We start from the raw sequence: 15556 nt of genomic DNA, 5'->3' as shown, positions 1-15556 counted from the left end.
GCTCTACTTACTCTCTCTCAAACTTCCTTCCTTCTTTATCCTCTTTTTACCTATCAAAAGCTTCTGCACAGGCAGAATTCATAACTATGTATTTTGGTATTATCCCATCCTGGCAACATGTGCATTTTACTAGAAGGCTTAATAGGAAAGAAACAAACATGAATTATTAAGGCTTATCATGTGCCAGGTCGGTTCCTACTACGTGTTGCATTATCTAGTCCACTTAGTAATTCTTAATTAGATACAGTTATCTCAGCTTTATGGGAGGAAAAAAAAAAGAAACATAAGAAAATGCTCGTTGGGTGTAATGGAGTGTATGCGGGTGATAGGGAGAAGTGTGGGAATGCCAGGCGAGTCAGAAAAGCATAATGACTCTGCTAATTGCATTCTGAATGTTTTTGATAATTTTGACCACAGTTATGGAACTGAAGTCTTTCTTGACTCTATGTGGGTCTTTTGCCCTCGTTCATAAGAAATTGATGCTGTTGAAAATACTTTACCTTGTCAGTGCCTCCATTTCTTAAAGAGATAGAAGAAAGGTGCTTGCTGAACACACTCTACTAGTCACAGCATTTGTATTGCAGTTGAGATTTTTTTTTTCCTTCTAATGCTGGTGGCCTTGGCTGGGTCATCTCAGGAAAATCAGAGACATCCCCCACTTCCCAATTTTCCTTCTAAGACTCTTCCTTCCTTCTAGTTCAATGCTTCTCGAAGTGGGTATTAAAACTCATAAAAGTAGGAATTATCAAATTACTTGAATCATTTCACTAGGTTAACCTTATTCCTGTTTTCAACTAGTATTGGTCCTTAAATATTCACTATTTCATTTCTAATTCTATGACATTTCAAATTCTTCTTATCCCCTCTTTTTCCCTCTGCTCTTTGAAGTACTCAAATAAAAATTTGAGGGGAAGGTAGGATGGGTAATCTCATATGCTTCTTGGTGAAGATGATTACAATGTGAGAGTTAAGTTCAGGAAAATGAGAGACTCCTGAATCGGATGTTTGCAAATGTATCAATAAACATTCATCTCTACTAGACCCTATTCCAAATAAGGTTTGCTGTTGCTACTATGAAGATACAAATTACATCGTAATGAAATTCTTCAGTTTTTTTTTTCTGCACGTGGAGGCAGAGAAGATAGTTTAAGAACTGCATTTGATTAAATCTACATTTATAAAATAATGATAATATAATAGCAATTCAGTCACCAAGTAATTCAAGCAAAGACAATAAAGCAGACTTTCAACCTGAGAAATGTTAATCAATATTTTAATCAGAAATGATTTATATACAACAATCTGCATTTAAGGAAACACTTGATATGCCCAAAGTCATACCTAACAACATCAAGACTTATTATTTCTGAATTTTCAAACAACCCTTGTAATTGTGTAGGATACCAAAATTTGTAATCTGAAAAAAATACTGATATCACAGAATACTCAGTGAATATCTCATAAAATAACAGAAGCCTAGATTGCATTCATTCACTCAATAAGAAACAATTTTTATTGTACCTGAACGATTCTATTGATAGAAACAATATTTTAAATAATTGAAAACAATTAGCAATAAACTAATTAAGTCCTTTTCAAAGCATCATTTTTCATCACTTCAGAAGATCTGAGTGTTTGAGAGAAAAGTGCCTTATTAACTTCTGTCTTTTAATAAGAAAACACTCCAGACATTATTTTATTGAACAGATTTTCCTGAAGAAATAGAGGATAAAAAGGCAAATCTAAGACTTTAAAATAACATCCTACCACATTCTTTTTCTTCCCTCCCTCCTTTCCTCCTTTTCCTTCCTCCCCTCCCTTCTTTCCCCTTTCCCTCCCTCCCAGGCTGGCTCCTTCCCTCCTTCCCTCCTTCCCTCCTTCCCTCCTTCCCTCCTTCCCTCCTTCCCTCCTTCCCTCCTTCCCTCCTTCCCTCCTTCCCTCCTTCTTTATGTGATCTTGTGTTTTATGGCCAAAAAATTGTTTATACCCTTCAGTTGCAAAGAAAACTAAAAGAAATTTTATGATAGCTATAAAACTAATGTAAAATGCCGCAAAGTAGACTTAAATGATGAATATTGTCATTGAGAATATTTAAAAAGTATGCCTCTGGCTCTTAAAAAAAATTCTGAAAATCTCTAAGCATTTGGAGCTCTAGCAGCACCCTTATGACATATATAGTCTCCAAGGTGCCTACCTGGAGGTGAATAACACACATTAGAGTATGTAAAATTTAGTTGGTAAAAAATATTCATCCATTCTATTGACTTTGTTACTACTCTACTTTTATGAATTTCCTGTCATATCCAAAATGATCTATCAACTAATTTTATCCAGAAACATCTTAGACTGCTAAACCATGCTGTTCAGTTTGTCTTCCAAATTCCTCTAAGGTTGTGTCAGACGTTTTGACAGAGCAAACCAATCACAACTTGGGCTGGAGTGCAGCAAATGGGTAACTTACTGTTACTTGTTTCAGAGTTATTTAAATAATGAGCTGAGATTGAAATGGAAATTAAAATATATATGTATATTTAAGTTTATAATTTGTAATGTGGTGATACAAATGAGTTATAAACCAAGTAAGTCACAGAATAAATATTGCGATCTGGAATGGAAGCCTAGTAAAATGACATCCAGAATTAGCAAATAAAATAGTGCTTCCAGTTCTGAAGCATGTTTGAACAGATGATAAAATCTGATTTGGCAGTTACAACATATTGTGGTTTAAATTGACCATTGTCAGATCTTTTGGTTAATTGAGACTCTAGGAGACAACACGGTTTGATCATGTACTGTTTCATGATTTGGACACATTGATTTCACCTTACAAATATTGGCTGTCAATTGAATTCCTCTTCAACTCTTTCTCAGAGGTCATTCTTTCTCCTTTTGATTTTTTTTTTTTTTTTTAATTTTATAGGTTCAGCACTTCTCTTTTCTATTCTGTCACTTTGTAATAATGATATTTTCTGGCTATCGACTGGATGTCATACTTCTTAATAAAAGCTGACTTATCTCTTCCTCCTTAAGTGCAGCAATAGACACATCCTGATCGGGGTCTGCTGAAGCATTTTATCATAGCTGGGAAATCAGGAACTGTGGATTAGCAGCTCTGCTAATGTGCAAATAAGAAAAGAGCTAAAGCATTGCATGTCACATTTTCTGTCTTAGTACATGTCTTTAGATATTCATAGGAATCTTAAAAATGTACATAATCAAATGTTCGATATCAAGATTTAAAAAGAAATAGCAAATAATATTTTGAAAATGAATGGATATATCATTTTGCCAGAAGAAAATGGTCAATGTTCTTTAAAGTTTTCCACCAAATAATTAATGGTTTTATTAGAAATGTTCCTAGAGCAGGCATGTACTTTGCAACATAGCTAAATCCATTAGGCAAAGAGAGAAGCAGGAACAGAGTCACAGTATCAAAGTTTGCATTTTGAATATAATGGTACACAGATCAGATGTTACCAAAATACACAGCTTTAAGGTTTGTCAGTGGCTAAGTGGCTAAAAATTATCAAGCTTCTTCAATGAAATTATGTAAAACGTTCCTCAGCAATCTACTCTATAACATACAGACTTTGAGTAATTTCTTTCTATAGCTTGCAAAAATGGAAGAATTTCTTGAAAATGCATGCATACTAATTGCCATTGTTTGTTTTAATTTCTTTGATAGAATTCTAATTCCAGTATTTTAAGAAACGCTATACTGTTTTCATTGTCTTGCAAATACACCTTCAATTCAAAACATTTTTCTTTTAAAAAGGAAGGGGTTTGGGATCTAGAATAATAAAATTACAGATATACTAAACCCTTCTTAATCAAAGTCACTTCTGTGTTCTTCACATTTGTAGGTATAATATGTTAGAATTTAAGAAAGCTTAACTTAGATTCAAAGACGTTTTCAAACCATCTATCTTTTAAAAATTGATTTTTAGATACATTGTGAACATTCAAACTTGGCTTCTAAGAGGTTAATGTTATATACCTTTTCATAAACATAACTGTTACATTTAAAAAGATCTCTTAATCCAATCAAATGAAGAAGGGAGAAATCATACTCCAATAAGACATATATAGATATCGGGGCAGAAGAGTTGAGTTACCAAAGCCTGGGAAGTATCATCACCGCTCCCATCAGAGTAAATGTCATTGACTCAGTTGCTGCTGTACATCCTGCTCCAGTTGTGTCAAAAGTACTATCACCATCTGTTTGATGGATTTGCTTTATATCACTGAGGTTCATCTCCTCTGGCATCCCTGCAGAGGCAAATAAGAAAACACAGGATGATGCATGACCACCTAAATCATGATAAGTCTAGAACAACTCTTAAAGCCAAGGGTAGACACCATTGTTTTTTCATAGCATTCTCCATGTGTTCCCCTAACCCTAAATGGTTAATGTGATACAGGCATTTCTGCTCTTCTTAAACTGGAGAGTACAAGCCCTTGAATGAGGGTTCTCAGAAATATTATAAAAGCAAAGTGAAATGCTATCTTCCCCCAGCTTCTTAAAACATTTGGAATATTTCCCTAATGTCATTGATTGGTTAAAAAATAGTTAAAAAATTTAATTAAAATTCTCTGAGATATGACATCATTGTTTGTCTCAGAGATGTAACAGTAGTAACTACATGACATTTTTTTCCCATGAAAATAAAACAACATAAGGAGAAATAATTAAATAGGGCATTTTTTTAAAAGTAGAATTTATACAGATTATATTTTATTTGAGACTAAAATATACATAGAATCCTTATTGGAAATATATCAAAGAATAATAACTAGTATGAAAAGACTTCCTTTATATATATACACACAGCTGTGGGAATGGAGGTGCAGACATCTGTCAATAGATCAAAAAAATTGTTAATAAGGTGGTTTGGGGCTGAAGTCAGGGTTGAAATGTTTGATAAAAATATAAAAGTGGGCACTATTGACCAAGATGTAGTCATTCTGGTTATTAGTTCTCTGTGTTTTGAAACTTGACAACCTGAGGAGGACAGAGCCCCCAAATTATTGGGGTGAAATAATAATTTTCTTAAAGGAGTTTAATATACTTAGAGAATTACTAACTTATTACTTATTATCTAGTGCCATCAATGTTCTGAGGCCATGTGACTGAATTATCTCATAGCACGCCACTATCAGTCACAATTAAGTTTAAATTTAATGTCAGTGCAGCCACAAATATTGACATTGCAATTATAATGAGACTAAAAAAAAAAAGCTTCATATAAGGAAAAGTCAATATTTATGTAATTAGGTCAATACATGTATATAATTCAGGAGATAAGCTCTGCTACATTCAGAGCATTAAAACAAAGTGCAGCTCTACTGATCTGCCATATTGATTTTATAGTCTGAGCTCTTGCATCATTATTCATTGTTTGGATACTTGTTTTGCCTTTCTATATCATTAGGCAAGATGCATAAACCGGTGATTCTTTTTTAATAAGGACTAGAGTGTAAATATTTTTAGTCATGGTTTTATACTTCTTGTTATGCTAGAGCTTAAGAAGAAGTTAGGAGAACTCTAGACAATTAAAAAAGTTTTTTTCTAAGGTAACTAAATAAATTTTAACTTTAAGGGATTTATTTTTCCTTTTTAAGGCACTGTAAAGAGGTACACAGATTGTATTCATGAATGACTTTTAAAAATGCCTTTTTGAGCTTTTATTCATTCATGAGGTAGGCACTGGTCTGAGTTTAGACAATACAATCATGTGTAAAAACATGTAAGTAGGAGGTCAAATCTTATGCCTGTGAGTTAGGCAATGCCAGGAGGAGTATCTCACCTTCAATCTGATGCCATTTTAACAACTGAGGTAGAGATGTTGCTTAAAATTATAAGAGTCCCAAGGAAGGTGGTCCCTTGAGATTAGAATATGAAAAGAATTGAAGACCCCTTCAAAAGCCTGGCAGTCAAGGCTGCAGTTTCGAATCAAATCACAACCTTGCTTTGACATCTATTAAAAAATCTTAGCATTGCAAAAAGTCTAGCCCCACAATTTGATGCAATGATTGTTTCCTTAAAGGAATATAATTAGCTAAGCTTGTAAATTATATCAAAGCTTAAGCAAAGACTTATAAAAGAAAATTAGTTTTGGGATTTATTAGATTAACAAATTAAACAAAAACAAATGAATTTTTGAATAATCTTTTCTATGCATAATAGTCACATACAAAGATGCCAATAAATTCATATTTCTCCCCTTGGTGGCTTACAGTTTGGTAGGGGAAGACAGTCATGTTTTTACAAAAATAAATATAATATTAAAATGGGTACATGCCTGATGGTTGGTGCTATAAAGTATGTAAAAGGGATGTAACTATGTTGGAATGCGACACGAAGGAAATTTCAATGTTGAGTGATTTATTTGGTAATATCTACAGAGCATTTGCTGTGGTGCCAGTACTGTTCCAAGTACTTCACAAATATTAACTTGTTTAATTCTCACAACAGTTCCAGGTAGTAGTATAGTTATTATGCCTGTTTTTATAGATGAGGAAACCAAGGCACTGGAAGGTTAAGTAACATGTGAGTAGTGGAGCCAGGCATCAAGTCTGGACACAGCCTGTGTTCTGATCACTGGCTGTGCTGGCTCCTAGTGCTTGGCTGGGTACCAAGAAATCAATATTTAAGTTGGAAATAAACAAAAAATTATGTTGTCCAGAGAGTTTCACTAAGAGAATTTTTTCTCCTTGATCTGGGTTGGCTGATTATGTGCTAGTTTTGTGTATTAATCAAGCAAATGGAAGTATTCAGGATTAGAATTCCTGTGTGCAAGTAAACCATGATGAGTCAGAATGGCTTGATGAATCTCAGAATTATAGCTTCTTTTGTCATTTATATACTGGCCTTTCCCTTGAAGCAGGGAATGTGGGTATTTCTAACTTTTTATTTATTCTGTCTACATATTTTAAAAATTCTTAGTTTTACTAAACAACAAAAACTATGTTTAAAGTTAATTTCTATTTTTAATAAGGAAAATTGCATGGGTAAGAACTTAATATGGTCACTCATTCACAAAACTTACCTATTTCTGACTCTGTCAGGTACTGTGCTGGAGACTAAATATATACTATGCACTTACAAGCTTTTTCTTCATACTTTGAGTCTAAAAAAAAAGCCAGCAGGTATCTTTTCCATAGAAGGGCAGATTTAAGTATTAGAAACAAGACTAGAGGTCATTATTTAAATTCAATAAAGTCAAAATAATTTACCTCAAGAAATTATCTCTCTTCAAGGTAGCTATAACTATGATACCTCAGAAAAGAAAGCCTATTAAATAGTATGCTTTTAATGAATATTGTGGGTATTGTGGAATGGATACATAGAATAATGACTCTCATTCTTGTAATAGTAGGATGAGGTAGGTACAGTTATTTTTTCTCATTCTACAAATTTGGAACAGGTGCAGAAGAAGTAATTTATTCAAGGTAACACGGTTCTGGCTGAATCTCTGGTGTGTTCCAGTCAACTGTGGTTCTCTCTTTTTTTTCTGGAACTACGCTTTTTGCCATTCAATTACAGAATTAAACTTGCAGTCACTCTGCTAGCCACAGTCTGGCTGGATGACTTTAGACATGACTCCTGTTTTATTAAACTTTAAAATGAGAGCATTTTCAGTGAGAGAAAGGTTAGTCAAAATAAAGTGCTGCTTAAATGATTAAATAAATATTTGAAAAATAAGCAAGAGTTTTATTACACAACATTCTCTAAGTGCCTATGGGACCGAAGACAAGTATAAATGATGAAGAGGCAAACAAAATATATAGGCTGATATTTTTATTTATGTTTACATAGTGAAAAGCACATTGATTTTTAGGCAGAATATAAAAAAATATAATTTTAACTTCATAAAAAATACTTCTGTATAACATGAAACAGCATTAAAAAAGGTAAGGGACAAATCACAAAATAGAGAAAATAATGCAGTGTATAGTGCAGCAAAAGGATAATATCTTTAACACAGAATGAGTTTTCATAATCCACATGAAAACCAAAATGTTCTCATAGAAAAATTGTGCAAAGAAATAAAAATTTACAAGAAGAATTATCTATATAAAAATATTAAAAACCTTCTTTACTAAAAAGCCAATAAATACAATCTCATACATGATGACGTGTCAATTATCTAATGTCTATCTGAAAGGCAGGGCAGAGAGGAGATGATAGCCAGTTTTGACAAGGTTATAACTTTTTTTTTAAGGAAATTAGCCAAAATATATAAAAAACTGTTTAAAATATACATTTACCTAGACTCAAATTAGATTCACTTTTATGAAGCAACAATATGGGAATAATTAAGAAAATACGCACATATTTATTCACAAAATGTCAATCTGTGCATTGTTAGTGAAAAATCATGGCCATTAAGTGTCCATTAGTAGGGAATTGAATTAAGAAAATTAATTCACCTACTTATTTAAAAAATTCAAAAAGTAGATATTTATTGGTACAGCAGAATGTTTTAATATAATTATATATATATGTGTATATATATATACTTTCATAATCTTTAAGGTTCTTTGAACACTGCTAACCAATGGCTTCACTTCCTCGAAGGTAGGAAATCCCTCATTAATTTCTGTATTCACCTAGTAAGCATTTAGTAATAATTAGGTGAATGCTAAATTGATGAATTTAACCCAGGACAGAGAATTACAAAATTATAAAGATATGATTCTCCAATTTAGTTTTTTTTCTGTTTTCTTTTTTTCTCCAAGCTTTATTGATATATAATTGACTTACAACATTGTGTAAGTTTAAGGTGTACAACATGATGATTTTGATATATATTACATAATGATTAGCATCATAGTTTTAGGTAACATCTCTATTATGTTGCATAATAATTACATCTTTTTTATGGTGAGAACATTTAAGATCTAATCTCTTAATGACTTTCAAGTATATAATACAGTATTATTAGCTATAATCACCATGCTTTATATTATATTTTCAGAACTTATTTATCTGGTAACTGGTAGTATAACTTTTGACCAACATCTTCCCATTTATCCCATTCGCCAGCCCCTGGTAACCACCATTCTACTCTGCTTCTATGAGTTTGGGTTTTTTTAGACTCCATGTATAAGTGAGGTCATACAGTATTCCTCTTTCTGTCTGACTTATTTCACTTAGAATAATACCCTCAAGGTTTTACATCCAAGGTGTTACAAATAGCAGAATCTTCTCTCTCATGGCTGAATAATATTACATTGTATATATACCTCATTTTCTTTATCTATTTATCCATTGACAGGCTCTTAGGCTATTTGCATACTTTGGCTAGTGGGAATGATGCCGTGATGAATATAGGAATGTAGATATCTCTTGGAGATTCTGTCTTTATTTCCTTTGGTTATATACCTAGAAGATGGATAGTTGGATTGTAGATATCTCTTGGAGATTCTGTTTTTATTTCCTTTGGTTATATACCTAGAAGATGGATAGTTGGATTGTATGATAGTTCTATTTTTAATTTTTTAAGGAATTACCATACTGTTTTCCACAGTGGTTGTACCAATTTACATTCTTTTTAACAGTGCACAAAGTTCTCCTTTTATCTTCATCCTTGCCAATACTTATTACCATTTGTCTTTTTGATAATAGCCATTCTAAGTGTTGTGAGGTGATATCTCATCATGGTTTTAATTTGCATCTCCCTGGTGTTTAGTGATGTCCTGCACCTTTTCATGTACCTGTTCGTCATTTGTATGTGTACTTTGAAAAAATTTCTAGTTCTTCAACTTCATTTTCTTTTAATATAAAAACGTAAAATATATTGTAGCAAGACAGAATATAGAATAAAAGATTAGAACTAGATGCGTACTTAGAATTTTATGCCTAAGAAGAAAAATGGTGGATGTAATGAAAAAGATCCATTATGATAAAATTAATGTTGCACATACTTCTTGAATAAAGTTCCTATAGATCTTGTTATATTAAATATTTTTAAAAACATATTACCCTTGATCATGACTTACTGGACTAAAATTGGTAATTTATACTCAATCAGCCATGTGTATATTAGCTGGACACCAGTGGGTCTAACAAGTCTGAGATGGCTGAGTATAACAGTTTGACTTTTTTTTTTTTTTTAAGCAATCAACTAATTCAATTAGATCCTATCTCCTAGGAAATATGATTGATAGGTATACCCAGGATGTTGAATACCTTGAGTCAGGGTTATATCCTGAAAAATGCTGAATTATTTTCATTTTCTATGGAGATTTCCAGATAACCTAGTAACAAAAGTGGAGTGACTGTATGTTGAAGAGTCGAGGTCCCTTTTAATTCTATAGCCTCATGAATCTTGTAGTTGAAGGTCATGTCTGTGATTTTTTACTTGACTTTTAGAGAGTCTGACTAATAATTGGGACTGTTCTCATGGCTGCCCCTTCCAATTTCTGTGGGACAGGGATGTGAGATTTAATTATAGTCCCTTTGTATGACTCTTTATAGCAATGAGTAGTCTTTTTTATGACAAATTATATAAAGGGTAATGGAAATACTCTGTATGATACCATAATGATGTATACATGTCATTACACATTTTTCCACATCTATAGACTATACAAAACGAATTGTGAACTCTAAGATAAAATGGACTTTGGATGATTATCATGTATCAATTTAGGTTCATCCATTTTAACAAATGTCCCACTCTGGTAGAGAATGGAGGAGGCCGTACATGTGTATGGGTAGAGTATATATTGGCAATCTCTGTTCCTTCCTATCATTTCTTTTTGGTGAAATTTAAACAGCTTTATAAAATATTTTAATAAAATAAACTGAAGTAAAAATGGAGTAATTTTAATTGGTAATAACCAATGGGTTAAAAATTAATGAAAATATAAACCAAAACTTACCTTAAAATGGTTTGATTTATTATGATATTTCAGTTCTGGGTAATGTTGGGGATCATTACCATTTATTTGTTATTGTATCAATTGAATTATCAGTTACTCTGCAATAACTAATGATAAGTAGAATTTTTGGGGGGTGTGGAGAATAGAGTTTTACCAAGAGAGAATATTGGATCTTTTGCCAGTTTCTGGTACTATATTTTATTCCATAATGATCAAATATTTTCCCTAAGTTTGCTTTTTTGATTTTTGAAGACTTTAGAAATGAAATAGTTGTACATCACATTGAAAATGTCAAATTATTTTAAGCAGTTTTATAATATTACTGTTGTGGGGTTTTTTTGACTTATTATTGTGAAATTTTCCCTAGAGTTTTTTTTTTTTTTTTTCAATTAGAGTTGACATTCAATATTATTTTAGTTTCAGATGTACAGCATAATGGTTAGACATTTATATAATTTACAAAGTGATACCCTTGATTAAGTACGTACCCGGCACTATACATAGTTATTACAATATTATTGACTATATTTCCTTTGCTGTAGCTCACATCCCTGTGACTACTTTTTAACTACCAATTTGTACTTTTTAATCCCTTCACATTTTCTACTCAGGCCCCTCTCTCAACTCCCTGGTCCATCTGGCCGTCACCAGTTCTCCGTATGTCTGTTTTCATTTTGTTTATTTTGTTCTTTAGATTCCACGTATTAGTGAAATTATATGGTATTTGTATTTCTCTGACTTATTTCACTTATAGAGTTAATTTTTATTTATTTTTACTTCTTAAAGATTTTTTATTAAAAATTATTGGGGTAACATTAATAAAATCAAAAAGTTTCAAGTGTACAATTCAACAGTATTTCATAGATAGAGCTAATTTTTAAACAGAAACTTTGGAAGGTCTTTTTTTGCACAACTGATAATTAATACAAAATATTATACAAATATTAAATGTACTACAGTCAGTAATATACTACAGTCCTTAATTATGAGAATTGACAGGTAATTTGAAAAAATTCTAATTGATGATTCTAAAAATTATTTTTAAACTTGTAAGATTGATCAAATACTGCCAATTATGTTAATGAAATTATGAAATATTATATCTGTTTAAGTTAGTGATAAAGTGGGCTTAAAACGCTATTAAAAATAAAATAATAAAATTATTTTACTGTACTTTGACACCTGGTAGTGATATTCTATAATACCAGAGACAAAGAAAAACATTTTAAAGCATTCAGGGAAAGGACAGATTGCCCTTAACAGAACAAAATAGTAGATTAATTTTCAAGAGCAATAATAGAAGCTAAATAAGAATAATTCTGAACTTGAAAGAATGTAGCATTCTATACATAATTAAACTATATGGAAGAAATAAAGGTATAAATAAAAGTGTTCTAACAGATTCAGTGTTTTTAACATTCCCCAAATAAAAGAATTATTAAAGAGTATAAGTAAAAATAAGAAGTCAAGTCCAAAAAAAGGAGTGGGATGAATATTATAACAGTGATCAAAGTAATTGGCAAATATCTAGGTTACTGTATTTAAGTGTGTTAATAAAAAAAATAACAAAATGATTAGGGGGTTAAAAATAAGATAATTAAAATACTTTAATTTTTAAAACATTCTAATATTTTTGTATGTGTGGGAAGAAGTGATAAATATTAACTTTAGGTTTCATCAAGACAATGTATTTAAATGAATATTAAAAATTTAAGGCTAAGCACTTAAAGAATTAATGTGGAATGTATGCATTCTTATTTCACTGAGGAAATTCATAAAAGTAAATAAAAGTGAGGCAAGAACAAATGCACAAACAAAAATGACTGGTAAATATAGCACAAAATCCAAAGTTAAAATGATATGCAAGTAATTTAATGATCTCTAAACAGAATGAATAAATCAAATAGAAAAAAATTTGGATTTTAAAAAATCTAGCAGTACACCAAAATATAAAATACAGAAAGGTGAGAGTAAATGTTTTAAGAAAATATACTCCAAGCAAATAATATCCAAAAGAAAGTTGATGTCATCATACTAATAAAAGATAAAATGAGTTTTAAGCATTAAAAAGGATAAAGATCATTACATAATAAGAAATGATTGAACAGATAGATAAAACAATTCTGAGCCTAAGTTACTGTTAGTATATTCTTAAATAGATATTAACAAAGGAAAATATTTGGGTAAAATAAAATGGACACATCCACAGTGAGTGGGGGATTCGAACCCCACTGTCTCAGTATTCAATAGCTCAAATAGATGAAAGTAAGTGAAGATATGGATGACTTGGTAACTAGAATCTTTGGCGAAAGGAAAGGAGAACTCTTTTGCCTCCCACCATGGTTCTAGTACACTCCTTGCCTTCCCTTGTCCTACCTCACCCACTCCTTCACATGGAAAGAGAACACATTGATCTGGTTAGTAAGTTGGGAAGAAGGAACCAACATGCTGAGCTTAGGGATTTCTCATCCTCCTTTGGATCTGCCTGCCCACATTGAGGATGCTTTCTTCCCTGTCTTTCACCAAGGTGTAAGGGTCAAGGTCAACTCTGCTCCTGCAGGGAAGATATGCTGTTTTCTAGCTGTTCTTCTGACTTGATGGTAATTCTTGGATGAAATATTAGATGTCATGTGTAAGCACATTCTCAAGTTCAGTTTTTAACAGTAAAGAGCTAATGGTTTTATTTTTACTTGTTTGATACTTGTGCTTATATTTTAATTAATATCGATCTTACAAGTAGTGTTACTTTTACACCAGCTCCAAATATAAACTTTCACAAGCTTGATCTAATATAGATTCATAGATAACATCATGCAGTCAATGACTAGTGCATACAGTGCATAAACACTTTTAAAGCACACATAAGACATTTAAAAAAGAGATCGTATATCAGTGTACAAAGCAAATATCAACAATTAACAAGTTATTTAAAAAAAAAAAATGAATTCTTTGACCACACCAGTAAAAATGAAAGCCAAACACAAAGGAGAACCAGTCTCTCCAAAACAAACCTTATGTAAGGACATAAATGGAGATGTATATGAAGTTCATGGATGAGAAGACTCAAGTTTATATATGTCTCTTTCACTGTATTCCGAAATTTTGTTAAGATGTTCCTTGATGTGGTTCTATTGGATTCGTTGTGCTGGGTACTCAGTGGGCCTTTTCCATCTAGAAACTCATGTCCATCTGGGGAAACATTTTTGAATTCTTTTATTGATGATTTCCTGTCCACCATTTTCTCTGTTGTGTCTAGAAATCCCATCATTTGAGCGTTGGATTTCTGGAAGCTGTTCCCTGATTTCGTCTCCTAGTTTCCATCATTTTACTCTGCTTTCTGGGAATTTCCTAAACTTAATTCTTCAGTCTTTTTGTTAAGGTTTTCATTCTTGCATTCAGATTTTAACTTTATGAAACTTTTTCTCCTTCAAATCTGCCTTTTGTTTCCAAATCTACCTTTTGTTTTTAATTAAGACTTCTTAGGCCTTATTTAGATGCTAATGGCAATATTTTTTTTCTCCAAAGTTTTCTTTTCTCTGCAGAGTCTCTGTTTAATACAAGTTGCTTATTTCTGCTTGTGGATAAGACTTGTTTTCATTTTATCACATATATAAGTGGTAATCCCTGATTCATGATTGTGATAATATTTAAAAGTGGGGAGTAAAACTTGGAACTCTGAGTGTGTTTATGGGACTCAGTAGTTATTAGACAAACATAGTCTTGTTTACATGTCTGTTGGACCTACATATGTCAGTCAGAATAGAGTGGATCAGAAAGGAAAAACAAATGCCTCTAAAATATTGGTAGCAATGTCCACTGCCAGTCCAGGTAACTCTATACTATAGCTTAGTACCTTAGTTCCATGTCAACACATGCTTCCAAGATTACCAGAGCATGAAACACAGGGGTGGAGAAACAAATTGTCAATGTAAAGTATCTATTTGGAAGGGACATATGTCACTTCTTACTAGTTCATTGGCCAAAGGTACTCACATGACCATCTCCAATGTCAAGGAACTAAGATGTATAGTCTTACTATGTGCACAGCAGAGAAGACAGAAATATTTTAGACCAGAAGTCATATTTGTCAGGCTTCTGTTAATTGTCTTTGTTTCCTCTTAAGCCAGGCAGATCTACAGAAAAGTTTCCTCCAATATCCTGCCTGAGAGTGATTCCATGGCCGCAAGAATTCTGGGAACTAAATGGGAAGAGCAGGGTAGGGGTAGAGTGTAAGGCTCAACATTTATTATAGGCAAATGGATCAATAGGTAGATATAGACAAATGTTTGTTATCCCTTTCTTTCAGAATAATACTCCTGCCCTCACCTGTGCCTGGTTTTCTTCCAGCCCAAAGACTCTTTCTAGATTACACTTCCTGTATCATATTGATGTATTGGAGATATAGACACCTTTTGCTCCAGAGGGGAGAAAGGGGTCATACAATGTTACAGTTTTGACTAGTCCTTCTTTTGTTGGCTTTCCTTTTTTATAACCTCTTACTAGAGGTGATAGATGATGTCTATCCTGTATCTTTTGAGGATTCCATTGAGCGAACGGGGTTGGTTCCCTGCTTTCCTCAGTGTTGCTTAGGAGTTGGCCTTCTTGGGCTTCCTGCATTTGGCACCATCATCCATGTACTTTCCAGCTTCCAAATGCTGTTATTGCT

The 15556-nt window shown here is 32.4% G+C and overlaps 1 protein-coding gene across 1 annotated transcript in view; it reads right to left on the bottom strand.

Annotated features, from left to right (window-relative positions):
* Positions 1-3318: 3318 nt before the first annotated feature.
* The window catches only part of GPC5 (glypican 5), a 1125293-nt gene continuing 1113055 nt past the window's right edge, over positions 3319-15556 (bottom strand). The window contains exon 8 of the mRNA XM_006913808.1: positions 3319-4269. Coding sequence (XP_006913870.1) covers positions 4112-4269 — 158 coding nt within the window. The 3' untranslated portion in view covers positions 3319-4111. The remainder of the gene's footprint in view (positions 4270-15556) is intronic.

Source organism: Pteropus alecto, unplaced genomic scaffold (assembly GCF_000325575.1).
Source record: "Pteropus alecto unplaced genomic scaffold, ASM32557v1 scaffold72, whole genome shotgun sequence".
NCBI lineage: Eukaryota > Metazoa > Chordata > Mammalia > Chiroptera > Pteropodidae > Pteropus > Pteropus alecto.
The sequence above is the reverse complement of the archived record's forward strand: the minus strand, read 5'-3'. Positions and strand labels throughout refer to the sequence as shown.